This window comes from Tachyglossus aculeatus, chromosome X1, assembly GCF_015852505.1.
Source record: "Tachyglossus aculeatus isolate mTacAcu1 chromosome X1, mTacAcu1.pri, whole genome shotgun sequence".
In the NCBI taxonomy this organism is placed as follows: domain Eukaryota; kingdom Metazoa; phylum Chordata; class Mammalia; order Monotremata; family Tachyglossidae; genus Tachyglossus; species Tachyglossus aculeatus.
The window spans coordinates 7,294,361-7,322,325 of NC_052101.1; the positions used below are offsets into that span (position 1 = coordinate 7,294,361).

At 44.0% G+C, this 27,965-nt stretch overlaps 1 protein-coding gene across 2 annotated transcripts; it reads right to left on the reverse strand.

Annotated features, from left to right (window-relative positions):
• Window positions 1-313: 313 nt before the first annotated feature.
• Window positions 314-27,724, reverse strand: ACP1 (acid phosphatase 1). Of its 2 annotated transcripts, none has more exons than XM_038772827.1 (6): window positions 27,612-27,724; window positions 13,991-14,064; window positions 13,579-13,692; window positions 10,328-10,389; window positions 2,692-2,797; window positions 314-2,517 (listed from the first exon to the last, which is right to left on the reverse strand). In XM_038772827.1, the coding sequence occupies exons 1-6, from the start codon at window positions 27,652-27,654 to the stop codon at window positions 2,428-2,430; spliced, it is 489 nt and encodes a 162-aa protein (XP_038628755.1). In that variant the 5' UTR covers window positions 27,655-27,724; the 3' UTR covers window positions 314-2,427. The 2 variants fall into 2 exon arrangements, with proteins under 2 accessions (XP_038628755.1, XP_038628753.1); XM_038772825.1 differs by lacking the exon at window positions 13,579-13,692 and adding an exon at window positions 13,740-13,853.
• Window positions 27,725-27,965: the final 241 nt, after the last annotated feature.

Genomic DNA, 27,965 nt, shown 5'->3' on the forward strand with positions numbered 1-27,965 from the left:
AAGATAAGATTGAAGATACCATTATAGGACAGTATGGTCACCCTCACAAATCCCAACCATCTTCTTTTCTTATCTTCAGTTGATTCAGGTGAGGGGAGGGACTGAACAAAGCAGAGGCCTCAAACTGGTCATGTGCAACATAGTTTACATTGATGCTAGATTAGATGGAATGAGCGGACCTTAAATTCAGTCCCCTGCTTCCAGATCAGAGGGCTGCCTAGTCTTTTCTCCAAATAATCAAGAATATGCTCTCTGGAAAAAAGGCTTTTGAAAAGGCAAATGAGCAAATAAGGAAACAAAATCAACACACTAGTAAGAGGTAGGCCACCTGCGTCTTATTTTATTTCCATTTAATATAGTACAGAGAGTCCATGTATTTTGCTATTTGTAGCATGACTTTTTATCCTTTTTTAGAACACATTATAGAGTTTGGCTTTCATTATTTGCAAAGGTTAAAATGTACTCTTTGAACCTGTTCCTATTTTCCCTATCTTCTTTTGACCAGAGCTTAGAAATTTCATTCACAAATGTCCAAGGAGCAGCAGATTTTTACTCCCTTGCTCCATGGACTGGAGAAAGGCAGCTTTTGGAGATAGTTACTATTGCTACAGTTTCTAATTCAAAATGTAAATTCAAAATGTATACATCAGGACAAATTATTTGTCCAATACTTAATTTTTGGCTAGAACAGGCATGGGACTAGGATTCCTGACTTCAACTACACCGATTAAATTATATAACTTGGGTCTCGAGGTTCTGAGACTTGCATATTCATGATTAACTGATACTAATAAAACGAGCCACAGCAATATTCGACATTAAGTAGAATGGTAATGCAAATATTGAGGTACCGATGATTTATTCAGTCAGTCATCCAGATTCAACAGAATTGATATAAAAGCATTCACTTTGTTTTAAACAACCAGATTCAAAGGACTAGTGTGGTAGAGTAGTTTAGAAACATATCAGTGGTCTCGTTATTAACTCAAAAAACCCTAGGTGGATAGAACTTCAATTTCTTTGGTCTCAACCTAGGAGGGGACACATCCAATTTATCCAAGACTGCTAATCAAATTCAAAATTTTGGAGAGCAGTAGATCACATTACCACCTTTAGTATTGTATTCCAAACAATGCGATTATCTACAATCAATCACACTTTCCTCTGGAACTTTATACTGGATAAAATATTCTCGTACTTTCAAATGCTGATCAGTGAGATGAGGGGTGAGGAAAAAAATTTTTAAGTGTTGTTTAGTGTCTCTGCTCAGGTTCAAAAATACGAATAAACACCAAGTGTGTAGGTAAGTCCTATGTTTACACTGCACTGTTTACCTTAGAAAACAATTAGACTCTAGTGATCAAAAGCAACTGCACAAAATTAGACACACTTTATAAAAATGTTATACTCAGAGGGAAGAATGGTACCAATTTAAAAATCAGTTTTCATTTTCAAAGTATACTATCTTCCCAATCAATTCAATCCTCCTTAGCCAAGTTTGGATATTTGAGGTTTCAGGTAACTCAAGAGCAAGCATTCATTTTCTGAAACCCTCAAAATTTAGCACTATGTTGATTCCTTTTGCTAAGTCCTAAAACGCTTAAGTTCATTCATTCGTATTTATTGAGCGCTTACTGTGTGCAAAGCACTGTTTCATCAGATGGGTTTCTGTCAAACTTCACCCTGAAAAAAATCCATTCTATTTCCATGAAACAAAATTGTCACTTTAGGAGATTCTGCCTAATAATTTGAACTTGCTTTGTATCTCTTTCTACCTCTTCAGGTCTCCCCCAAAAGAGAGGATGACAAATACTTTATGCTTGTATGGGAGAAATGAAGGTAGAAAGGAGTGTGTTTATTTTTTTGCTCTCGGTAGCCCCTGAAATAGAACGGCTTGGCTCCAGGAAATTGGGAACTGAAAAAGAAGGGAAAGATGAGAATGGGGGATTTTCATGAAGTTAGCGACATCAGTGTAGGCGAGCTGGATTCTTTATTCTTTTAACTGTCCAATGGCTTCAAATAATTCTGGGGTACAAATCATTAAAAGGAACTTTCTGTTATATTAGAAATACCTCAGCTAGACAGAGTCAAATGAAAAAAGCTTCTAAATCTCTAATGAAAAAGTTTTTAAAAAATGCTTTCAGATAATCACAATTTGATATATATTTCAGTGTTTGTATTTGAGGTACTGGAGAAAGATGGACTTAAATGTCTTTATGCTTATTTTAAACTCTACCTTTCCAAATCTAAACATTTATATTACTGTCAAAAATAATGATCATGCTTCATTTTAAAATATTTTAGATCAAGAGTGTGTAATATTTAGTGAACTTAGAAGAACGACTATCACCTTCAACTGCAGACATTATTACACTTTAGCACATCGACCAAATCAAGTGTGGACATTACTTCGAAGGCAGATGATCATCACTCTTGCCCTCCTTGAGATTGTTCCAAAAATGCTTTGCAGCATCTAACACACTGTTGGTACACAGTCTCAAAATCGGAGTCATTCCCCTAAAATCATATGGAGAAAAAAAAAAGGAAAAAAAAAAAACAAACGGGAACAATTTAAAAGCATCCCTAATGGATTTCCCAAAGGCTGCAAGACAAACAAACAGGTTTCCGCTCCTACCTTCCACCCACAGAGAGGGGAAGCAGCTTTCAACTGGAAATGTAAATTATACTTACATAATACGGATCTTCAATGATAAGTTGCTTCTGAGGATCGTAGCTTCCAAGGAGTTCAATTTTAGCTTTGCAGTTTTTAACTTGATTACCTTTTCTATTCAAATCTCTGAAAAATGAAAAAAAAAATGAACTTAGCATTCGAGCCTACGGTTTCAAGTTAAACAGAGGCGTTCGCTACGGCTGTATGAAGGATTCAAATCCAAATCCAGCAAAAACAGCTAGGCCAAATAAAATCCTCAGAGATCGACATGAATCATCGTACACCAGCCAGGATGGGATTGAAGTCTCTTGGGAAGGGCAGTCTGAAACAATTCTCCATATTTTAACGGGCTCTTCTAGGAATAGATTAAACAGCAGTGTGGCTCAGTAGGAAAGAGCCCGGGCTTTGGAGTCTGAGGTCATGGGTTCAAATCCCAGCTCTGCCAATTGTCAGCTGTGTCACTTTGGGCAAGTCACTTCACTTCTCTGTGCCTCAGTTACCTCATCTGTTAAATGGGGATTAAGACTGTGAGCCCCACCAGGGACAACCTGATCACCTTGTAAACTCCCCAGCGCTTAGAACAGTGCTTTGCACATAGTAAGCGCTTAATAAATGCCATTATTATTATTATATAGACTTATAAAGCAATTTTTCACCCTTTCATACCTATCAGTGTACTTAGACAAGCTGGTTTGTTGCTTCAGTCATATACTACTACTACTACTAATGATAATAATAATTGTGAGCCCACTGTTGGGTACGGACTGTCTCTATATGTTGCCAATTTGTACTTCCCAAGCGCTTAGTACAGTGCTCTGCACATAGTAAGCGCTCAATAAATACGATTGATGATGATGATGATTATGGTATTTGTTAAGCGTCTACCACGTCCCAAGCACTGTACCAAGCGCTGGTGTGGATACAAGCAAATCGGGTTGGACACAGTCCCGGTCCCACATGGGGCTCACGGTCTTAATCCCCATTTTACAGATGAGGTAACTGAGGCCCAGAAAAATGAAACAACTTGTCCAAGGTCTCACAGCAGACAAGTACCGAGGTTGGGATTAGAACGCAGGGGATCCTGATTCCCAGGCCCATGTTCTACCCAGTGGGCTGCGCTGCTGTCCCGAGGTGACCCTCGGGTACCGGCCATCTCAAGGTCAAAAGCTATCTCGTGACCACCTGAGCCAGCAGGTGGAATTCGGAAGTGGGGGTGGGATACAGCCCCCACGACCAAATCTGCTAGATTGACAGCCCAAGCTGGGAATACAGAAGGTGTCCCTCGCCCCCGTGCCAATCAAATTAGGTATGGAGGAGGCGGGGAGGGCAGAGATTGGATAGACTGAGGCCGGAAGCTGGAATGGCCTAGGGGCACAGGCGATAAATACCTGTCGCCTCTGACCTTCGGGGTCAGAACAGCAGGACACGCAGCAGCAGGAGCTGCCGCTGCGGCAGCAGCAACCCACGTGTCTCTCCCTGCCCAGAAGGCCAGACGCCCGCTCTACAACCAGAACCAACACACTGAGGCAAGGGCCGCGGGACGGGTGAGTGTCTCGTGGGTGGGACCCAGGTATCCCGCTGCTGACGGGAATTATGAGTGGATTCCTCCCATGTAGGGAGAGCACATTGTGAGAGCTAGCCGCCCACCACGTGCGCGGGGAATGGAATGAATTCTTCCCATGTGGGAAAGTAAGTGGATTCTTCCCGAGTGGGAAGTGCACACGGGTGAGAGTTAACCAACTCACCCACGTGCGATTAACGGACGATTGTGTTCCTCCCGTGTAGGGAAGCTCTAATATTGCTAATTGATTATATTCCTCCCGAAAGGGAAGCTCAATCCATTGCGCCTAAACAATTACATAAATTCAATTCACCTCACGGAATAAATTTTATATAAAACTTAGGCCTTCCGTCCCCGGCCTCTCTCTCTCTCGCCTCGCCGATCACTGAACGAACCCGTCCCCGGACGACGGGTGACAGCTGCTTCTCTAGTGACAGTGACAACAATATCTCTTTGGCGCCTACTACGTGCTGAGCTACTGTGTAGTACAGGTCGGACAAAGTCCCCGTCCCCCGTGGGGCTCATAGTCTAAGGGGGGAGAGAGGTCAAGTATTTAACCTTCATTTTAGTCAACTGTACTAGAATTAGACAGGGCCTCATCCGCTATGGCAATGACATGTCTGGCCATGCTAGTCTGAAGGATGATGATGCTACTTGTTAAGCGCTTACTGTGTGCCAGGCACTGTACTAAGTGCTGGGCACCGTACTAAGGGCTGAGTCTTGGGCTCTTTTTGTCATCCTCTTTAGGCAACTAAATCACCAGGGCAATTCTGGCATCTACTGACACTGAAATAAGCAGCATCATTTATATCGGCCAAATAACGATCCATGCCCTTTCACTTGATCTACTTCGTACAGAGCGAGAGATCGATTTCTTTTCTGAAAATGTCCATTTCGTAATTTCACTGATCAGTTACCCCAGATAACCGTTTTGCTTTTACTTTTCAGGGCAAGGTGGCCCTATTAAGTTATGAAACTGGTGTAAAGTGATACAGTGTAGATTAACTGCAGCGGATGCCGTAAGCCTTCTGAAACGCAAATTTACCATTCAAGCCACCCAGAAGTCAAGTGTCTCAGCAGGCTGGGTGAAACCCAAACAACTTATGAAGTAAGGGTTCTAACCGCTTCTGCCATTAAATTGATATGTGATCTAGAATAAGTTACTGTATGGTACTTATTTCTTATCTATGAAATAGAAATATAAAGGCTTAATATCAATTACATCGATATATTTAATTAGCTAGAGCCCCAGAGTTCAAATAAACTATAAACAGAATGAAATACTAGCACGATCACGCGGAAAGAATCTGACTGAGCCCACTGTTGGGTAGGGACCATCTCTATATGTTGCCAACTTGTACTTCCCAAGCGCTTAGTACAGTGCTCTGCACACAGTAAGCGCTCAATAAATACGATTGATTGATTGACAATTAGTGGTATTCACTGGGAGCTTACTGTGTGCGTACTAAGCACTTGGGAGAAGCAGCACAGCACAATGGATACAGTCCGGGCCTGGGATTCAGAAAGTCATGGGTTCTAATCCCGGCTTCGCCACTTGTCTGCTGTGTGACCTTGGGCAAGTTACTTCACTTCTCTGGGCCTGTCACTTCATCTGTACACTGAGGATTGAGACTGTGAGCCCCACCTGGGACAGGGACTGTGCCCAACCCGAATGGCTTGTATTCATTCCAGCACTTAGTACAGTGCCTGGCACATAGTAAGCACTTAAATACCATAATTATTATTATTATGAATTCATTCACTCAATCATATTTATTGAGCACTTACTGTGTGCAGGGCACTGTACACAGTGCTTAATGAAAGACAACAGAATTGGTGGACATATTTCCTGCCCAAAAGGAGTTTACAGTCTAGAAGGGGAGACAGACAATACAAATAAATAAATTCCGGATAAGTACATAAGTGCCGTGGGGCTGAGGGTACAGATCCGCCCAGCCTTTACTTACTTCATTTCACAATTTGAGGCATTTTAATGAATAAACCAGCCCCTGCTTAGCTGATATCTATCTGTCTACCTGTCTAACTAGACTTCAAGCAGGGGTGGGTTTATTCTGCAATCATTGGCAATGCTCCCGAGAGAGGAAAAAGTGGTTCCCATGGAACCAAAAGAAAAGTTACTTGTGTCTCGACGTGCGTGGGTGTCGACACATGAAGAATGTGAAAATACATATGAGATTAAGTGTCCTTTCCCCCAGGTACAATGTGGTGACTCCCTGAGATGACAATTTAACACCCCGGAGAGCTGTTAAGTGGCGTTCAGTCACCCCTCCCATGCATTTGGAGCAGTGTGGCCCACTGGATAGAGCACAGGCCTAGCAGGCAGAAGGACCTGGGTTCTAATCCCAGCACTGCCGCTCGTCTGCTGGGTGACCTTGGGCAAGTCACGTCACGTCTCTGTACCTCAGGTCCCTCATCTGTAAAATGGGGATTAAGCCTGTGAGCCCCATGTGGGACATGGACTGCATCCAAGCGGATTAGCTTGTATCTACCCCGGCGCTTAGTACAGAATAAGCACCTAACGAATACCATCAAAACAAAAAACAAAAACCCAGCTCAAACCACAGGCCGCTGGAATTCTGAGCCAGACTGGTCTACCTGCACCGAGTTCCTTGGATTTACCGGTCCTAACCCTACACCCGCAACTGCGAAGCAGCATGGCGTAGTGGACAGAACATGGGCCTCGGAGTCAGAAGGTCATGGGTTCTAATCCCCGTGCCGAAACATGCCTGCTGTGTGACCCTGGGCAAATCACTTCACTTCTCTGTGCCTCAGTTCCCTCATCTGAAAAATGGGGACTGAGACCGGGAGCCCCAAGTGGGAGAGGGGCTGTGTCCAACCCGATTTGCTTTTATCCACCCCAGCGCCTAGTAAGGCTGGCACAGAGCCTGACACATAGTAAGCGCTTAACAGATACCACATTTATTATTATTATAACTGTTCCACTGGGTGATCTTACAGTCCTAATTTCCTTATCCGCAAAATGGTTGAGAATACCTGTCTATCCCCAGCTCACGGCAATGCTTTGGAGATAAAACAAGAAAATGGATGAGATGATATCTGGCAAAAATACTAGCACGTGATACCTGAGTTCAAGACCCTATTCTAATAATAATAATAATAATGGCATTTGTTAAGCGCTTACTATGTGCAAAGCACTGTTCTAAGCGCTGGGGAGGATACAAGGTGATCAGGTTGTCCCACTTGGGGCTCACAGTCTTAATCCCCATTTTACAGATGAGGTAACTGAGGCCCAGAGAAGTTAAGTGACTTGCCCAAAGTCACACAGCTGACAATTGGCAGAGCTGGGATTTGAACCCATGACCTCTGACTCCAAAGCCCGTGCTCTTTCCAATGAGCCACGCTGCTTCTCTAATAGTAGTGATGGGGTAGTGTTTGTGGAAAAACTGAACTCAATGTAGACGTAACTCATTGTAACTCCTTCCCCAGAACCCGTGAGTCTAATTATATGATGCAGGGTAATGCGACCTAGTCTTTTCTCTTTTCCAAATGAAATCATTCTAATTGGAATTCTCCTTATCGTGGTATCCATCTTCTTGTAAATACACCTATCCCCCAATTCCAAATTATGCTTTGGGTTTCTTATTCTCAGTGAATACTCCATGAATGGTGGCGATGTGGGCTCAGATCCACCGGTCAACCTCTATTTGAAAAACACTAACCCCCTGGAGGTGTAGACACCTCAATCAATCAATCGTATTTATTGAGCACTTACTGTGTGCAGAGCACTGTACTAAGTGCTTGGGAAGTACAAGTTGGCAACATATAGAGACAGTCTAAAAGGGGGAGACAGAGAACAAAACCAAACATACTAACAAAATAAAATAAATAGAACAGACCGGAGGGGGCAAGAAGAGACATCTGATACCCAAAGCTAGTCCTTCTCTCCCTTGCCCATGATGCGGTGTCATTATCGGATTTAAGGCATTGAGCGGTAAGTGCTCGTGCAGACCCATGGCTATCAAACTGGGGACAGTCCCTGTCTCATTCATTCAATCATATTTATTGAGCGCTTACTGTGTGCAGAGCACTGTACTAAGCATTTAATAATGATGGCTTTTGTTAAGCGCCTACTAGCCAAGCACTGTTCTAAGCGCTGGGGGATACAAGGTGATCAGGTTGTCCCACATGGGACTCACAGTCTTAATCCCCATTTTACAGATGAGGTAACTGAGGCCCAGAGAAGTGAAGTGACTTGGCCAAAGTCACACAGCAGATAAGCGGCGGAGCCAGGATTAGAACCCATGACCTGTGACTCTCAAGCCCGTGCTCTTTCCACAGAGCCACGCTACTTCTCTGGCCTCATTGCCACCTACCCGATCTATGTTTTACAGATGGGGAAACTGAGCCACAAAGTGGTTAAATGACCCGTCCAAGGTCACAGACCGGGACTCTAACCTGGGTCTCCTGGCTCCTAATCCCATGCTCTCTCCTCTGGGCCATACTGTCTCCCTCCAGGGAGAAAGATGGAGCCCCCTCCTCTGCATAAAACTGGGGAAGGAAACCTTCTTATTCTTCCCAGCATCCAGGATGAGATTCGGGCTCAAAGTTACACACGCAGCGCTAACGGCAATCGGGGGAAAAGACGAACTCTCTCTAGCAAAGCTGCGGGTGTCATGAGAATAATGTATCGGTTTGTAGTTTGGGATATCCAAATCAGAAGTTAATTACCAAAAGAGTACACTGAGCTTTTCACACAACAGACTCAGTTCCAGCACGAGTATGTCACGAGAATAATGTATCGGTTCATAGTCTGGGACATCCTAATCGGAAGTTAGTTACCAAAAAAGTACACTGAGCTTTTCACGCAATAGAATCAGTTCCAGCACGAGTATGCCTTAAATAAAGGCTCGTAAATAAACCGCTGCAGTAGTTGCATTACTAGGAGAGACTGGGGGTCACTGTTTATTTTTCACTTCAGACTGTGCTACTTCTCTTTAATGTACAGTCAGTGAAAATAGGCAAAGACAATTTTTGCTTAATTTTTCTATTCTGAGTCTAGTTAATTGTTCTGTTCCCTGAAAGCTGGGAAGGGACCGTGTCTGTGAACTCTGTTATATTGTTCTCTCCCTCTCTCCCAAGCACTTAGTTTACAGTAAGTGCTCAATAAATATGTCTGATTGATTTAATAAAGGACCACTACTGCTTCTAGGCCAGGGCCACATACTCCTGAGAGCTTCATTCAAAATACATTTGAAAACCTCTGGATTGGGAGGACAGAATCTAATTCAGACCATAGTAAGGCACTGACTGTAACAAATTCATTTAATGCCGTTGTCAAAATATACTTGGCTACATGGTTCAAAAATAGCACTGCTATGAAAATTATTTAAATCAAAATCTAATTCAGGTGTTTGGGGGTAAACTGTAATAGCCTAGTGGTCCTGACTCTTGTCAAGGTATTATAAAAGCTTGATTATGAGCAATCGTTCTTAAAAATGAAATTGAAGACTTTAAGTGGAAGAATAAAGCATCGCACAGAAAATACGGCATGAAAGCTTTTGCCATTCTTTTTATCAATTTAAATGGAAAAATTCTGGATAAAAAGATGTTTGTGGAGAAATTGAACTGGACCTAGCTCACTGTAAACATAACTCATTGTAACTCCCTCCACAGAACCCATAAGTCTAATTATATTCATTCATTCAATCGTATTTATTGAGCGCTTGTTGTGTGCATAGCACTGTACTAAGCGCTTGGGAAGTACAAGTTGGCAACATATACAGACGATCCCTACCCAACAATGGACTTAGAGTCTATGATACAGGATAATGCAACCTAGCCGTTTTTTCAAATGAAATCATTCTAACTGGAATTATCCTTATCATGGTAAACATCTTCTTGTAAATATATCAATCACCCAATTCCAAATTATGCTCTTGGTTTCTTATTCTCAATGACTACTTTATACATTTTAACTATCTCAGGGTGAAGGAATAGGAGGATACTTTTTTCAAAAAAGAAAATAAAAGAAGCCACTGTTGACAGTACATCACCTGGCTTGCTTACTTAGAATTAACTATAAAGGGGAAATATTCTTTAAATGCCACTGTTACCTCAAGTTGCTTTCATCCATACAGAGAATGTAATCAAAGGTGAGGAAATCATCTTTGGTAACCTAGAAAAAAAAACACACAGGTATGTTTGGTCTAGTTTATAGTAAAATATGAAGCATAACTGTCTTTGGTGAATAAATTATTTTCTACAAGTTCTCATCTTTAAAGGTAGTTTGAGTCCTTCAGGACATACCACAAGATTTAATTCCTAAAATGTGAAAGAGCTTACTCTTATACTGAGAAGCAGCTCTGCCTCTGGGAGTTTATTGGCAATTAATAAGGCCCCACGTTAGCCGGGACAGCCATTAAAAAGCCAATCTCACATAGGTCGTCTAATAATTTGGGTGTCCCAGTTGAAAATGGACCACTGGAAGATGGCTCTGATTTAGTAATGGTAATTAACAATGATGGCATTTCTTAAAAGCTTACTATGTGCCGAGCACTGTTCTAAGCACTGGGTTAGATATGAGGTTATCAGATTGTCCCACGTGGGGCTCACAGTCATAATCCCCATTTTACAGACAAGGTAACTGAGGCCGAGAGAAGTGAAGTGACTTGCCCAAAGTCACACACTTGGGATTAGAACCCATGACCTATGACTCCCAAGCCCGTGCTCTGGCCACTAAGCCACGCTGTTATGAGCAGTAAGGGCCAAAGTTTATTTTTTAACTTCCAATTGTTCCATAATGCCAATTACTAGAATTCTGCAAATAAAGTAACCTGGAAATCTATTCTTGGCCTTTCTGGACTTCTTCCCAAAACTCTACATTTTGAATCTTCAATTTTTTTCTTCCCCAAAGAAGAAACTCAGATCCATATAATTTGTTCATTATTTTAGGTGTCTGTCTTGGCAAGAAAAATGAGAAAGACACCTACTTTGTTCTAGCACTCAGTTTTTTGAAAAATAAAGGTCTTTAGTAATTATATATTTTCTATATATTCAGAATAATTTGTAAAGTTTATCCTTCTTAAAGCAGTGGTGAACTGCTCTTGTAATGTTATTAAAATGAGAGAAAATTTCAGCAATATAAACAGACTATGGTATGAGGATAGTGACATCATTAATTCAGAACCCTCAAGATCAAAGGAAGGGAATCAACAGAAAGCAGGTCTCCTCCATTAGCAGCTTAAACATTTTTCTAGAAAACCCAAACTAGAAAATGCCAGTGAGCGCAATGGCAGAAGTCTACTTGAGTCCACCTTTTTTCATTTTTATTTAGAGGTGTGCCGTTTGGTGCATTTTTGAAATTATTAGTCATACTCATTTTTCCATGGATATTTTCAAAGTTCGATTTTCCTTTTTTCTACCTTTTTTCTTGCATTATAATCAGGTATACCCCCGAGAACATGATCTTCTTAACATTTTCGAGAGTTAGTCTCTACTTAAAATCCCAAATTTCCAAATGACTTGAGCAAACACTATTAAGAAAAAAACCCATAAATTTTGAACGTCATCCACATAATCCCTCAAATATTAAGAGGCTGCCACTGCAAAAGAAACGTGGAATGCTGCATGAGAAATTAGCCTCGTGACTAGTAAATATGACATTAAGTTGACAGAGGATTAACTCCCTAGACTGCGAGCTCGTTGTAGGTAGGGAATGTGTCTGTTTGTTGTTCTATTATACTCTCCCAAGTGCTTAGTACAGTGCTCTGCACGCAGGAAGAGCTCAATAAATACAATTGAATGAATTCAACGAATGAATGAACCACGCTCCGGGCAGCCAGCAGGAGCGGGGCAGGGAAATGTTTCTGGAATCAATAAATACGATTGATTGGAATCCTGGCTGGGATTTTCCCGATGGCCGGACGCCTAATTATCCCCCAGGAATCAGAAGTTGCCTTGGCTTAAACCCGACACTGCCATTCCAGACTCTCTCTCTGGCCACCTCCTACTTTCTCGCCATGGCCTCTTAACTGGTGATGGGGAAAAGGGATGGACGGGGAGGGAACTGGCAGGACTGGAGTATGGCCTAGTGGAAAGAGCGTGGGGAGTCAGAAAACCTTCAGCACGACCTCGACCAAGTCACATAACTTCTCTGTGTCTCAGTTTCCTCACCTGTACAACGGGAATTCAATCCCTGCATAAGTTTTCTGTGTCTCAGTTTCCTCACCTGTACAATGGGAAGTCAATCCCAGCTTTCCCTCCTGCACAGACTGTGAGCCCCATGTGGAATAGGGCCTATGTCTGGCCTGATTATCTTTTATAATAATGCTAACAGCAATGGTACTTGTTAAGCGCTTACTATGTGCCAAGCACCGTTCTGAGAGCTAAGGTAGATACAAGGCAATCAGGCTCACAGTCGGTGCCCGGCACATGATGATGACAATGATGATGGTATTTGTTAAGTGCTTACTATGAGTCAAGCACGGTTCTAAGCACTGGAGTGGATACGAGCTAATCGAGTCGGACGCAGTCCCTGTCCCACACGGGACTGTCAGTCTTCATCCCCATTTTAAAGATGAGAGAACTGAGGCACAGAGAAGTGAAGCGACTTGCCTGAGGCAACACGGCAGACGAGTGGCGGATCCGGGATTAGAATCCAGGCCCTTCTGACTCGCAGGCCCGTGCTCTATCCAGTAGGCCACGCTGCTTCTCTAAAAAGCCAATAATAATAATAATAATCATATTAATGCCTGACACCCCTTATAGACTGTAAGCTCACTGTGGGCAGGAAATGTGGCTACCAACTCTGTTACAGGGTACTCTCCTGAGCATTTAGTTCTGTGCTCTGCACACAATAAGCGCTCAATAAATACGACCGGCACTTATTGTGGGGGGGCATCTGGAACACTGCTCTTGGCGTGTAACATTTCACAACACATCAGAAAGAAAACATGGGAAAACCGCGACTGTCTCCTGAAACATGAATCTCCGTGACGTTTTCTCGCGTGTCTGAAACAAATCATCATCATCAATCGTATTTATTGAGCGCTTACTGTGTGCAGAGCACTGTACTAAGCGCTTGGGAAGTACAATTTGGCAACATATAGAGACAGTCCCTACCCAACAGTGGGCTCACAGTCTAGAAGGGGGAGACGGAGAACAAAACCAAACATACTAACAAAATAAAATAAATAGAATAAATATGTACAAGTAAAATAAAAAATAAAAATAAAAATGGCCTTGGCTATGGTTTTCCATGACCAACGTTACTGTACGGCTTCGGTGAAACCAACATTTGGAGGCTGTCCCAAGTGATTGAAATTCGCAGATTAAACGGTAAACATTAAACGTGCTCTTTTTCTACCTGTCTGGCTTTATGTGCTGTCTCAATGCCATGATTTCTTAGACAGTCTAAAGCTCTCCCATCTGGGGACCGCCCCACATTCCAGTCAGACACCGCACCGCTGTCGGTGAGCCACTGCAACACAAAACACAGACACACGGACTTTGAATGAAGTACAGTACCTGCCTGGCAATATGGTTCATGGTCACGCCATGTTTTCTCATGCAATCCTGCCCTCGATAATCGGGGGGGCTTCCTATTTCATACGTAGATGTGGCTGCACTGTCTATCCTCCACTACAGGAGAGAAAGAAAACACGTTTCACGTTTCGCATTTCCCCCACCACCGCCACACGCCACCCCGATCCCTTCCTTGGAGACACCATATGGGTTGGGTGTAAAGACATAAATGTTCCAGCCGAAACATAGATTACCTTATTTTCAACCTTCTTGTCGGCTACGAGTTTTCGAAAAACTGCTTCGGCTATCGGTGAACGGCAAATGTTCCCTACAGGGGGATGAAGTGGGGTGGGGGGGGGGAAAAAGGTTGAGATACTTGCTCGCGTAACTTACAGCTCCCTGAAAAGAAAAGTACCCAGCCGAAGGATGTCGTGCTAGACAAAGAGCTAAAATACTGGATATAGAAAGTCAGGGACTCCATCAGCAGACATTAGTTTGGCATCACGCTGCACATCAAGGTCAAAACACCGATGGCTGGAAGATTGGTCCTGTCAAGACCCATCTGCTGGATACATCTACAAATCATAATTAACGGCAAATGAGGAAAACAAAACCCTCAGACAATGCTAACTCCCAAATGAAAACCGTGAAAACCATCATCCACATCCTACCTCTGGCCTTGAACGCCCAAATTGGGCTGTGCCACTTGTGGTAAATTTATCTTTGGGTTCTGCTGCTCTCCTATAGGAGCATTTCCTGAGTTTTGTTTTGGTTGCAGCTTGTTTTAAATTGCTCATGTTGCTTCTGCTGCCTAGCGAAGTCTTTCTTTTCACTTTTAATTTTAACAAAAAAGGTTATTAGCTTACGTTCAGAGTGGTAACATTTCCCTTTTCAACTTCAGACGATATGCCCTGCCACTTCTTTCAGAAATGGGGAATACTTTTAAGTTTTTGGATGACAGAAATTATCTTTGTAAAGCTCTCTTTTCCAATAAAAGTGAGTTCACTACCTCAAATTACTCTCTCTCTCACCCAATATCATTTGAATCCCATTCAAAATGTTTCTGTAGATCATGACAGGATTTGGTGAAGACCATTTTTGGAGACTTGAGTAAAGGAGAGAGAGAAGGTGAGAAAGACAAGTTTATATAGGGAGGAGATGCATTCATTTTTTTGTGCTCATACAACGGCAGAAGAAAATTTTCTTTTTTTCCTCCTATCTGACCTAACCTTTCGGGATACTGGCCCAATTATTTTTCTACTTATCTTTTCCAAACAAGTTCAGATGACATAGGTCTCTCTTCTTATAGGTCACCTGTTCTTTGGCTACAGGAAAGCTGGGGGCTGTAGAAAGCACTTTCTCTCCTCTCATTTCCAGATGCTGAGTTTACTATTTCAGTAACATCAGAATAAAAACCTTTGTGTCTGACTCAGAAAGGATGGAAAACCCTCAAAGTAATTACTTCTAAATAATTACTATTTTCAAAAACTATAAAACTGATTGCTCACACACCAAATCATTTTAATTTAAAAAAAAATAGATACTAAATGCCTCATTTTTACATGTCCTTATCTTCCTATGTACTCTGAATGCAAAAATGAAGCTACCAACTTCTCTGAATTTTAAGTTGGTAAATTGTGTCATTTAGTTACTTTCACATTTTGTTCAAGTTGTATTAACCATTTCATGCTTAGCCATACAGAAAAGAATGCTTCATTTCAATCACTTTTAAGGTGGGTTATTTATCTTCCTGTAAGTGTGTCTTCATCTTTGTACGTTCGGATTGAGAGAGGGGAATTTGGCATGGATACCAATATATTATGTGCTGCGGTGTTTGTGTACTTAAGCGTGGGACTTGTGCTTGAGGCAAGAAGAAAAGTCTATTCTCTGATCTTCCACCTCTTCCAGAACTATAAAAATGAAGTCACTTCATGAAATACTGCTGAAAAGGTTAAACTATTCAGGAACATACAGTTGCCCAACTTAATTACCTAAATATCAGACTGCACTTATTACTTCTGCTAGAATGAATTAATAAAGGACAATGCCCTTTAGAGTGAAAAGTGTATCCTTATGGCCCCTTTCTCAAGCTCGTGAAGAGTTTCTAGCTGCAATGCAAAAGAAATCAACCCTAGTTCCATTCCCACCTAAGTATTGCTTGGCAGTATGGTTCGATCTCCCCTCCACCATCTCGAAGGCGCGTTTGGAATGGGGACAATTTAAGTCCAGCTCTCTTTCTCCACAAGCTAATTTCCCAGTTTATGAATAATCCAGAATTCGATCTCTTTCTTTTCCTGCCGATCGTTCGGCTTTTGACCTCAACTAAAATGAAGCTTTTGAATTGTGGGTTTCAATGGGGCAAAATACCACTACACCCCATTTGTGCAGATTATAGGGAGTGGGGTGATATTTAGGATTACTCAATTAAGCACTTAGTACACTGCTTTACACACAGTAAGTACTCGATTAAAGATGACTGAATGAATTCAATCAATCATATTTATGAGGACTTACTGAACTAAGCACTTGGGAGAGTACAACAAAACAATGGAACAGGCACATTCCCTGCCCTCCAAAAAGCTTACAGTCCACAGGGGGAAGGTAGTGACGAGTAAAGGGAGCAAGTCAGGGCAACATAGAGGGGAGGGAGAGAAGAGGAGATGGGGGCTTAATCAGGGAAGGCCTCTCGGAGGAGATGTGCCTTCGATAAGTCTTTGAAGGTGGGGAGAGTCACTGTCTGATATGAGGAGGAAGGGCATTCCAGGCCAGAGGCAGGAATTATTATTATTATTAGATAGAGCATGGGCCTGGGAATCCGCAGGACCTGGGTTCTAATCCTAGCTCCAGTACTTGGCTGCTGTGTGACTTTGGGTAAGTCACTTGGCTTCTCCGTGCCAGTCACTACATGTAAAATGCTTATTAAGACTGTGCGCCTCATGTGGGACAGGGACTGTGTCCATCCCAATTTGCTTCTATCTGTCCCAGTGCTTAGTACAGTGCCTGGCACACTGTACTGAGAAGCAGCGTGGCTCAGTGGCAAGAGCCAGGGCGTGGGAGCCAGAGGTCGTGGGTTCTAACCCTGGCTCCACCACTTGTTTGCTGTGTGCCTTTGGGCAAGTCCCTTACCTTCTCTGTGCCTCAGTTCCTCAGTTCCCTCATCTGTAAAATGGGGATTAAGACTGTGAGCCCCAAGTGGGACAACCTTGTATCTACCCCAGTGCTTAGAAAATTCCTTGGCACATAGTAAATGCTTAAATACCATAATTATTATTATTATTATTATTATTATTATTACTACTACTAAGCACTGGGGTAGCTACAAGATAATGACGATAGTATTGAAAGATCAATATATGATGCAGTAGTTTCTTCTCTCGCTGATCCTTCTCCCTCCCACTTCTCCTGTGATTTTCTCCCTGCTCTTTCTCATCTTTCCCCTTTCCCCTACACTCTTCTGATCTATCCACATCTTCTTCTTTCTTGGGTCTACCTCCCTGACTGTTTCTCGCACAACGTCCCTCAGTTCTCGAGCACTTCTATTCACCCCCCTCCTCCTGAGAAGTAACATGGCCTGAGAGTCAGGGAACCTGGGTTCTCATCCCGGTTCCACCACTTACCTGCTGTGTGACCTTGGGCAAGACCTTCTCTGCGCCTCAGTTCTCTCATTTGTAAAATGGGGATTCAGTACCCCTCCTACTTAAGATTGTAAGCCCCATGTGGGACCTGAGATCTTATATCTACCCCAGTGTTTAGCACTGTGGTTGGCACATTGGAAGCACTTAAATACCACACTACTATTATTCTCGTGTCTCTCTTTCCCTCTTCTGTGTCTTTCATGTCTCTTCCCCCGCCTTCTGTGTCTCTTGGGTCTCTTCTTCCCCACCCCTGCATCTCTTAGGTCTTTTCCCCCTTCTGTGTCTCAACTCTTCTCCCTCCTCTTGTCTCTTGCATCATTTCTTTCCCCTCTTCTCTATCTCCCCTTTTTCTTCCCCATCTTGTCTCTTATCTATTTTTCCACCCCCCCGCCATGACTTTTTTTTCTCTCTCTGAATCCTCTCCCTCCTCTTCTGTGTATCTCATCTCCGCCCCCTGTTCTAACTCCAAAAGGGGTGTGTCCCCTGTATCTGCTCCTGTTGATAAGGCTTCCAAACCCTCCTGTCTCAAGACCTCAGCCTGTAGTTGGGTTGTCCACTACTGGATACAGTACACCGCCCTGGAGTTTGGGGAATGTATGCATCTGTGAAAACTACCCCGTCCAACCAAAGAAAATCCTGCTGGCCGTAGTCTGTCTCCTCTTCTTCCAGCTTTAAACTTAGGTTTTCTGAAACACAGGGAGACCCACTGATCTCTTGCTGAGGGCCACGCAGCTCTGCTATTTGACAGCATCTCTAGGCAGGAGGCAATGCTCACCCCATATTCATTCATACAATCACACGTATGGAGCGCTTGCAGTGTGCAAAGCACTGTATTAAGCGCTTAGGACCGGGGCCAGGTATGGTAGATTTTCATGGGCCCTGTGGCAAAGAGTTGACTCTCAGTGACACACGCCCGCAATCTGAGCCACCAGCCTCACTGTTATACAACAGGCAGTTCCACAGCTTTATATTTTGCTTAAAACTAGCCTTAAAAACAAGTCCAATCAATTCTCAATTACTCAATCAATAATATTCATTGAACATTCGCTCTGGGAAGAGGACTGTACTGAGCACTTGAATGAGAACAATGCGGTTAATATCCCAAATCCCCGCTGTTACAATCCAGTGAGCGATTGTTAATAGCCCAGATGAATGAATCCAGGCGACTCAAGAGTTTCTTTAATATGCATCCACAAGGGATTGAGTTTTTGATTAACTTGGCGCTAAACAACCACCCCCCCATTTGAATGTGACTGTTTATTGTTATATTGTACTTTCCCAAGTGCTTAGTACAGTGCTCTACACAGAGTAAGTACTCGATAAATAAGATTGGATGAATGAATGCCGTACACACAGGCAGATTCTTCCATAAGGCAACCCGCTGAGCCCCAACACAAGTGTCCAATCCTATTTGCTTGTATCCACCCCAGCGCTTAGTACAGCACCTGACACATAGTAAGCGCTTCACAAATACCGTCGTTTTTTATGGCAGAACTGAGTGAAGTTTCAATCTCCTTCACGTTCATCTGATTTGTGATACAACCTATTTCATCTTCCCTGCTTAAAGACTGGTGATTTTCAAAGCTAGTTCTGAGTGATTATCCTTTCAACAATGTAAAATTGGTCAGACTTCCTTTACCTAGATACCCCGAGACAGACAGAGAAATCACTAAGTCATTAGAAGGATGGAATAGGTATCTCAATACCCAACAGGCACAGTCTGTACAATGGAACTGAATTTCCACTTCAAATTACATTTATCATCTGGTAAAAGAGTCCCACACGCAGCAGGAAAGATCACAGGCCAGTTTCAAGAGACGGACACCTGGAATTTTAAACAATACCCTTGGTCTTTCCTGGAACCTTGGACCAGGTTTTTAAGCAGTGGACTCTCCGATTATGGATTTGGTGGCCTGTGTTTGACTTACTTCTGGAGATTCATTCCTTAAAGTAAGCTAGGAATTCTTTGTCCCGTTCTGAGTTCGGGTGCCTCCCGTCTCCAACACTGGAAGGAAGACCCCTGGGGAAAGCAAGAACTTAATTCTCACTTTTCAGTACGGACGGGCCTCGTTCACCATTCTCGGTTCTGCGATCTGCGTTACTCCGCAGTGATGTCCCACTGAGAATAGTAATGCTCTGATACCTAGTGGAAAGAGTATAGGACTGGGAATCACATCTGGGTTCGAGTCCCAAACTCTGCCCTGGGTCTTAGTTTTCATGTCTGTCAAATGGGGATAAGACAAATTGGGAGCTTCATGGGGGACAGGGACTGAGTCCTGAGATCTCAGAATCTTATACTTTTCCTGCCCGGAGCTTATAACGTGCTAAATAAATGCTGTTATTATAAACACAACTATGGGCTGCCAGGGTCCACTGTTCTAGAGTGCTGACAACTTCCTTTTGGGAGAAGATCTATTATTCCTACTTCTTACAAGCTTAAATGACCTACTCAACTAGCTTTCATCAACAGATTATTCAGTGAAACAATAACCTAGGAAACCACTAAGAACTCTGGGACCTACTGGGCCAGGGGGAAAATGGAGCATAAATTAGAGCGATTAAATATGAATTAAAAAAAATATGTCTCCGGTATTGAATTGAGTCTGGATAGTGCCTTTGGAAAATATGGAAAGTCCTGGTGAGAAATGTGAGCCTGAAGATTCTTTGGGCCCCCTTACAAGATTACATGATAAAGGTAGCCAGATTCATTCATTCATTTATTCAATGGCATTTACTGAGTGCTTACTGTGTGCAAAGCACTGCATTAAGCGCTTGGGAGAGTACAACAAAACAGACGAGCCATAACAAACACCTGACCGCTGACACAAAAGTAGTTCTACCTAACCGATAAAGCATTCTTCAGAAATGAATGAAGCTACATTCTCCAAATCACAGAATAAATCATCAAGGAATCTCACTTGCCTTGTACCATCCCAAGCACACAATACAGCCAGGTGCTCAGTAAGTACCCTGGCTTTCCTCCCGGCCATACTGAATGAAAAAGGAAAAATTACAACTGCTACTGACGCCACGTTCAAATTCTCAGACTGACCTGGCCTACACCTTAAAAATAAGGTATTGTAGCACACATCTTCCAACGTCCTGCTGGGAATTCTTCAAAATCCGGTCCCTTTAATGGTCACTTCCCTTGTAATGAAACCTTACTGGGATGAGTGACCACATGGATTACTTTGGCTGTAGTCTCCAAGCCCCTGGATTTGCTTTATTTTTTCCACCACTTCCTCAGTCCCCCAGTGTTTATGTACATATCCGTAATTTATTTATTTATATTAATGTCTGCCTCCCATTCTAGACTGTAAGCTCACTGTGGGCAGGGACTGTCTACCAACTCTGGCATACTGTACTCTCCCAAGTACAGTGCTCCGCACACAGTAAGTCCTCGATAAATGTGATGGATTGGTTGAACTAGTACAAGGTTCTGCACTGTCTAGGAGGAGTTTATAATCTAATGGGTTTATGATCTAATGGGTCAGGGAATCCACACAAAAACAATTGCCTAGAATTTTGCCTTTACAGTTCCAGGGAAAGAGAAGTAGTTAGCTTCACCACAGTGGTTGAGGGAAGCTTCACTTAGGATCAATCACTTGTATTTACTGAGCCTTTACTGTGCGCAGAACACTGTACCAAACTCTTGAGAGACTAAACAGAGCTGATAGCTTGCAGTCTAATAGGAGGATCGGACATTAATAAATTACAGGAATAAGAAACAGAGAAAAAGGATATGTACATAAATGTTGCACAGTGAATATCAAAGTGCGTAGAGCATAACAACCTTAATAATAACAATAATACTAACTGCACCAACAATTATTAATAATAATAATCTACCAAATGTTATATTATACTCTCCCAAGCACTTAGTACAGTGCATTTGGATCTGTGACATTTGAGCATTTGATAGTTGCCCCATGCTGTAGCACTTACGTACAGATCTTTAAATTTTCGTTTATATTTTATAAATTATTTATATTACTGTCTGCCTCCCTCCCCCACTGTAATCTCATTATAGTCTTCACAGGAGATCTTCTCCCTCCTCTCAAGTGCCACTCCCTCCACCTGTGCTTCGGGCCCCATTCCCTCCCAGCTGATAAAAACCTCTCCCTGCTTCCTCCTCCCCTCAACTTTCATCTTCAACCGCTCACTCTCCAATGGCTTCTTCCCCTCTGCCTTCAAACATGCCCGCGTCTCTGCATCCTAAAAAAACCCTCCTCTGACCCCACTGCCCCCTCCAGTTATCGCCCCATCTCCCGTCTACCCTTCCTTTCCAAACTCCTGGGGTGAGTCGTCTACACTCGCTGCCTCGAATTCCTCTCCTCCAACTCTCTCCTGGACCCCCTCCAATCTGGCTTCTGCCCCCTCAAACTCTACTGAAACCTCCCTCTCAGAGGTCACCAATGACCTCCTTCTCGCCCAATCCAAAGGCTCCTACTCCATCCTAATCATCCTCGACCTCTCAGTTGCCTTGGATACTGTGGACAACACCTTATCCAACCTTGGCTTCACTGACTCCACCCTCTCCTGGTTCTCCTCATCTCTACGGCCATTCATTCTCAGTCTCCTTCTTGGGCTCCCCCTCTGCCTCCCACCCCCTAAATGTAGGGGTTCCTCAAGGGTCAGTTCTTGGTCCCCTTCTACTCGCCACCCACACTCACTCCCTTGGTGAACTCAATCGCTTCCACAGCTTCAGCCATCATCTCTATGCGGATGACACCCAAATCTATATTTCCTCCCCTATTCTCTCTCCCTCCCTCCAGGCTGCCATCTCTTCCTGCCTTTGGGACATCTCTACTTGGATGTCCTCCCGCCACCTAAAACTCAACATGTCTAAGACTGAGCTCATCTTCCCTCCCAAATCCTGCCCTCTCCCTGACTTTCCCGTCACTGTAGACGGCACTACCATCCTTCCCGTCTCACAAGCCCCCAACCTTGGTGTCATCCTCGACGCCTCTCTCTCGTTCACCCCGCACATCCAATCCGTCACCAAAGCCTGCCGGTCTCACCTCCGCAACATCACCAAGATCCGCCCTTTCCTCTCCATCCAAACCGCTCCCTTGCTGGCTCAATCTCTCATCCTATCCCGACTGGATTACTGCATCAGCCTCCTCTCTGATCTCCCATCCTCCTGTCTCTCCCCATTTCAGTCTATTCTTCACTCTGCTGCCCGGATTATCTTTGTACAGAAACACTCTGGGCACATCACTCCCCTCCTCATAAATCTCCAGTGGTTGCCTATCACCCTCCGAATTGAGCAAAAATTCCTCACTCTCGGCTTCAAGGCTCTCTATCACCTCGCCCTCTCCTACCTCACCTCCCTTCTCTCCTTCTCCAGCCCAGCCCGCACCCTCCGCTCCTCTGCCGCGGCTCACCTCCTCACTGGGCCTCGTTCTCGCCTGTCCCGCCGTAGACCCCCGGCCCCCGTCCTTCCCCTGGCCTGGAATGCCCTCCCTCCTCAAATCTAACAATCACACTACCCCCCTCAAAGCCCTACTGAAGGCCCATCTCCTCCAAGAGGCCTTCCCAGACTAAGCCCCCCTTTTCCTCAGCTCCCCCTCCTCTCCCTCACTCCCTCTGCTCTAAACCCTCCCTGCCCCACAGCCCTCGTGTATATATTCAATAGCTATAATTCTATGCATTTATCAATGCCTCTTTCCTAGTTTTGATATGTATGTCTGTAATTCTATTTATTTATATTGATGCCTGTTTACTTGTTCCAATGTCTGTCTCCCCCTTCTAGACTCTAAGCTTGCTGTGGGCAGCGATTGTCTCTCTATATTGCTGAACTGTACTATCCAAGAACTTAGAACATCACTCTGCACACAGGAAGCGCTCAATAAATACAACTGAATGAGTGAACGTGCCTGCTAATTCTGTTGCACTGTACTCTCCCTAGCGATTAGCACAGTGTTCTGCACACTTTAAGTGCTCAATAAATACCATTGACTTTGGGCAGGAAATGAGTCTGTTCATTGCGTTGGAGAAGCAGCGTGGCTCAGTGGAAAGAGCCCGGGCTTTGGAGTCAGAGGTCATGGGTTCAAATCCCGGCTCCACCAGTTCTCAGCTGTGTGACTTTGGGCAAGTCACTTAACTTCTCTGGGCCTCAGTTACTTCACCTGTAAAATGGGGATTAAGACTGCGAGCCCCCCATGGGACAACCTGATTACCTTGTAACCTCCCCAGAGCTTAGAACTGTGTTTTGCACATAGTAAGCACTTAATCCATCCCCCCGCCTTACCACCTTCCCCTCCCCACAGCACCTGTATATACGTATATGTTTGTGCCTATTTATCACTCTATTTATTTATTTAACTTGTACATATCTATTCTATTTATTTTATTTTGTTAATATGTTTTGTTTTCTCGTCTGTCTCCCCCTTCTAGACTGTGAGCCCGCTGTTGGGTAGGGACCGTCTCTATATGTTGCCAACTTGTACTTCCCAAGCGCTTAGTACAGTGCTCTGCACACAGTAAGTGCTCAATAAATACGATTGAATGAATGAATAAATGCCATTATTATTATTATTATTATTATTAATTACTTTCCCAAGGGCTTAGTTCAGTGCTTTGCACTGAACTAATAGAATACATATGTACAAATAAAATGAATAAAGAGGGAACTGAGGCCCAAAAAATAATAATAATAATAATAGCATATGTTAAGCGCTTACTATGTGCAGAGCACTGTTCTAAGTGCTGGGGAGGTTACAAGGTAATCAGGTTGTCCCACGTGGGGCTCACAGTCTTCATCCCCATCTTACAGATGAGGGAACTGAAGCCCAGAAAAAAAAAATAATAGTAATAATAATAATAATAATAGCATTTGTTAAGCGCTTACTATGTGCAGAGCACTGTTCTAAGCGCTGGAGGGGGATACAAGGTGATCAGGTTGTCCCACGGGGGGCTCACAGTCTTCATCCCCATCTTACAGATGAGGGAACTGAAGCCCAGAAAATAATAATAGTAATAATAATGATGATGGCATTTGTTAAGCGCTTACTATGTATAGAGCACTGTTCTAAGCGCTGGGGAGGTTACAAGGTGATCAGGTTGTCCCACGGGAGGCTCACAGCCTTAATCCCCATTTTACAGATGAGGGAATTGAGGCCCAGAGAAGTTAAGCGACTTGCCCAAAGTCACACAGCTGACAGTTGGAGGAGGCAGAATTAGAACCCATGACCTGTGACTCCAAGGCCCGGGCTCTTTCCACTGAGCCACGTTGCTTCAAAAAGTGAAGTGACCTGTCCAAAGTCACACAGCTGACACGTGGCGGAGTCAGGATTTGAACCCATGACCTCTGACTCCAAGCCCAGGCTCTTTCCACTGAGGCACACTGCTTCTCTACATTTTGTCAATGATGTGCATCTAGCTTTATTCCTATTTATTCTGATGACTTGACACCTGTCCCCATGTTTTGTTTTGTTGTCTGTCTCCCCCTTCTAGACTGTGAGCCCGGTGTTGGGTAGGGACCGTCTCTATACGTTGCCAACTTGTACTTCCCAAGCGCTTAGTACAGTGCTGTGCACACAGTAAGCACTCAATAAATACAACTGAATGAATGAATGAATACGAATAAACGGTCATAAGCGGGGCTCAATGACTAGAGCCCAGGCTTTGGTGTCGGAGGTCATGGGTTCAAATCCCAGCCCCGCCACTTGTCAGCTGTGTGACTTTGGGCACGTCACTTGACTTCTCTGGGCCTCAGTTCCCTCATCTGCAAAATGGGGATGAAGACTGTGAGCCCCCCGTGGGACAACCTGATCACCTTGTAGCCCCCCACCAGAACTTAGAACAGTGCTTGGCACATAGTAAGCCCTTAACAAATGCCAACATTATTATTATTCATTCATTCAATCATATTTCTTGGGCCTCAGGGACCTCATCTGTAAAATGGGGATGAAGACTGTTAGCCCCCCATGGGACAACCTGATCACCTCGTATGCCCCCAGCGCTTAGAACAGTGCTTGGCACATAGTAAGCCCTTAACAAATGCCAACATTATTATTATTCATTCAATCATATTTCTTGGGCCTCAGTGACCTCATCTGTAAAATGGGGATGAAGACTGTTAGCCCCCTGTGGGACAACCTGATCACCTCGTATCCCCTCCAGCACTTAGAACAGTGCTTGGCACATAGTAAGCCCTTAACAAATGCCACCATTATTATTATTCATTCATTCAATCATATTTCTTGGGCCTCAGTTCCCTCATCTATAAAATGGGGATGAAGACAGTGAGCCCCACGTGGGACAACCTGATCACCTTGTAACCTTCCCAGCACTTAGAACAGTCCTTGGCAAATAGTAAGCGCTTCACAAATGCCCTCATTATCATTATTCTCTGGGCCTCAGCCCTTGTATCCACCCCAGTGCTTAGAACAGTGTTTGGCACATAGTAAGTTATTAGCAAATACCATCATTATTATTATTCTTTGGGCCTCAGTTACCTCATCTGTAAAATGGGGATGAAGACTGTGAGCCCCCCGTGGGACAACCTGATCACCTTGTAACCTTCCCAGCGCTTAGAACAGTGCTTGGCAAATAGTAAGCGTTTCACAAATGTCATCATTATTATTATTCTCGAGGCCTCAGTTAACTCATCTGTAAAATGGGGATGAAGACAGTGAGCCCCACGTGGGACAAACTGATCACCTTGTATCCCCCCACCAGAGCTTAGAACAGTGCTTGGCACATAGCAAGCACTTCACAAATGCCATCATTACTATTATTCTCTGGGCCTCAGTTAACTCATCTGTAAAATGGGGATGAGGACAGTGAGCCCCACGTAGGACAACCTGATCACCTTGTATCCCCCCACCAGAGTTTAGAACCGTGCTTGGCACATAGCGCTTCACAAATGCCATCATTAATTATTATTCTTTGGGCCTCAGTGACGTCATCTGTAAAATGGGGATGAAAACTGTGAGCCCCCCGTGGGACAACCTGGTCACCTTGTAACCTTCCCAGAGTTTAGAACAGTGCTTGGCACATAGTAAGTGCTTAATAAATGTCATCATCATTATTATTAATTATAGTAAGCTATTTACAAGTACCATCATTATTATTATTCTTTGCCCTCATCTGTAAAATGGAGATGAAGCCTGTGAGCCCCACGTGGGCCAACCTGATCCCCTTAGAACCTCCCCAGCGCTTAGTACAGTGCTTTGAACATAGTAAGCGCTTAGCAAATGCCATTATTATCATTATTAATTATAGTAAGCTATTTGCAAGTACCATCATTATTATTCTTCCTTGGGCCTCAGTTCCCTCATGTGTAAAATGGGGAAGAAGCCTGTGAGCCCCACGTGGGCCAACCTGATCACCTTGGAACCTCTCCAGCGCTTAGTACAGTGCTTTGCACATAGTAAGCGCTTAATAAATGCCATTATCATCATTATTATAGTAAGCTATTACCAAATACCGTCATTATTATTATTCTTTGGGCCTCAGTTCCCTCACGTGTAAAATGGGGAAGAAGCCTGTGAGCCCCACGTGGGCCAACCTGATCACCTTGGAACCTCCCCAGCGCTTAGTGCAGTGCTTTGCACATGGTAAGCGCTTAATAAATACCATTCTTATTATTATTATTACTAATTATAGTAAGCTATTTACAAGTACCATCATTATTATTCTTCTTTGGGCCTCAGGTCCCTCATGTGTAAAATGGGGAAGAAGCCTGTGAGCCCCCCGTGGGCCAACCTGATCACCTTGTAACCTCCCCAGCGCTTAGTACAGTGCTTGGCACATAGTAAGCGCTTAATAAATACCATTGTTATTATTAATTATAGTAAGCTATGTACAAGTACCATCATTATTCTTCTTCTCTGGGCCTCAGTTCCCTCATGTGTAAAATGGGGAAGAAGCCTGTGAGCCCCCCGTGCGACAACCTGATCACCTTGGAACCTCCCCAGCGTTTGGTACAGTGCTTTGCACATAGTAAGCGCTTAATAAATGCTATTATTATTATTATCATTAATTAAAGGAAGCTATTAAGAAGTACCATCATATTATTGTAAGCTATTAACAAATACCATCATTATTATTATTCTTTGGGCCTCAGTTCCCTCATCTGTCAAATGGGGGTGAAGCCTGTGAGCCCCCCGCTGTGGGCCAACCTGATCACCTTGGAACCTCCCCAGCGCTTAGTACAGTGCTTGGCACATAGTAGGCGCTGAATAAATGCCGTCCTTATTTGCACCGTCCGTGCCATCCGTATGGGGCTCACCCAGGCAGACGAAGAGCACGGATTTGGAGGCCTCGGAGGCCATGCTTCGGGCCGGTTCGGGCCGGTTCGATCCGGCCCAGCCGCGACGCCGACAGGCCGCTCCCCAAGCAGGCGGGCGGGCGGGTGGAAGGCAGGGCGGGCCGCGGCCCTGGCGCATGCCCAGTAGGGCCGGACGGCCGCGCCGCGCCCTCCGCGCATGCCCAGTAGGGCCGGCCGGCCGCCCCGTTGCCCCGGCGCATGCTCCGTTGGGCCGGAAGGCCGCGCCACTCCCAGGGCACGATCCAGGCTGCGCGATCCAGTGGTCCGGGTTTTCCGGACAGCTCGGTGTACCGCGGGCTCGGCATTCATTCATCC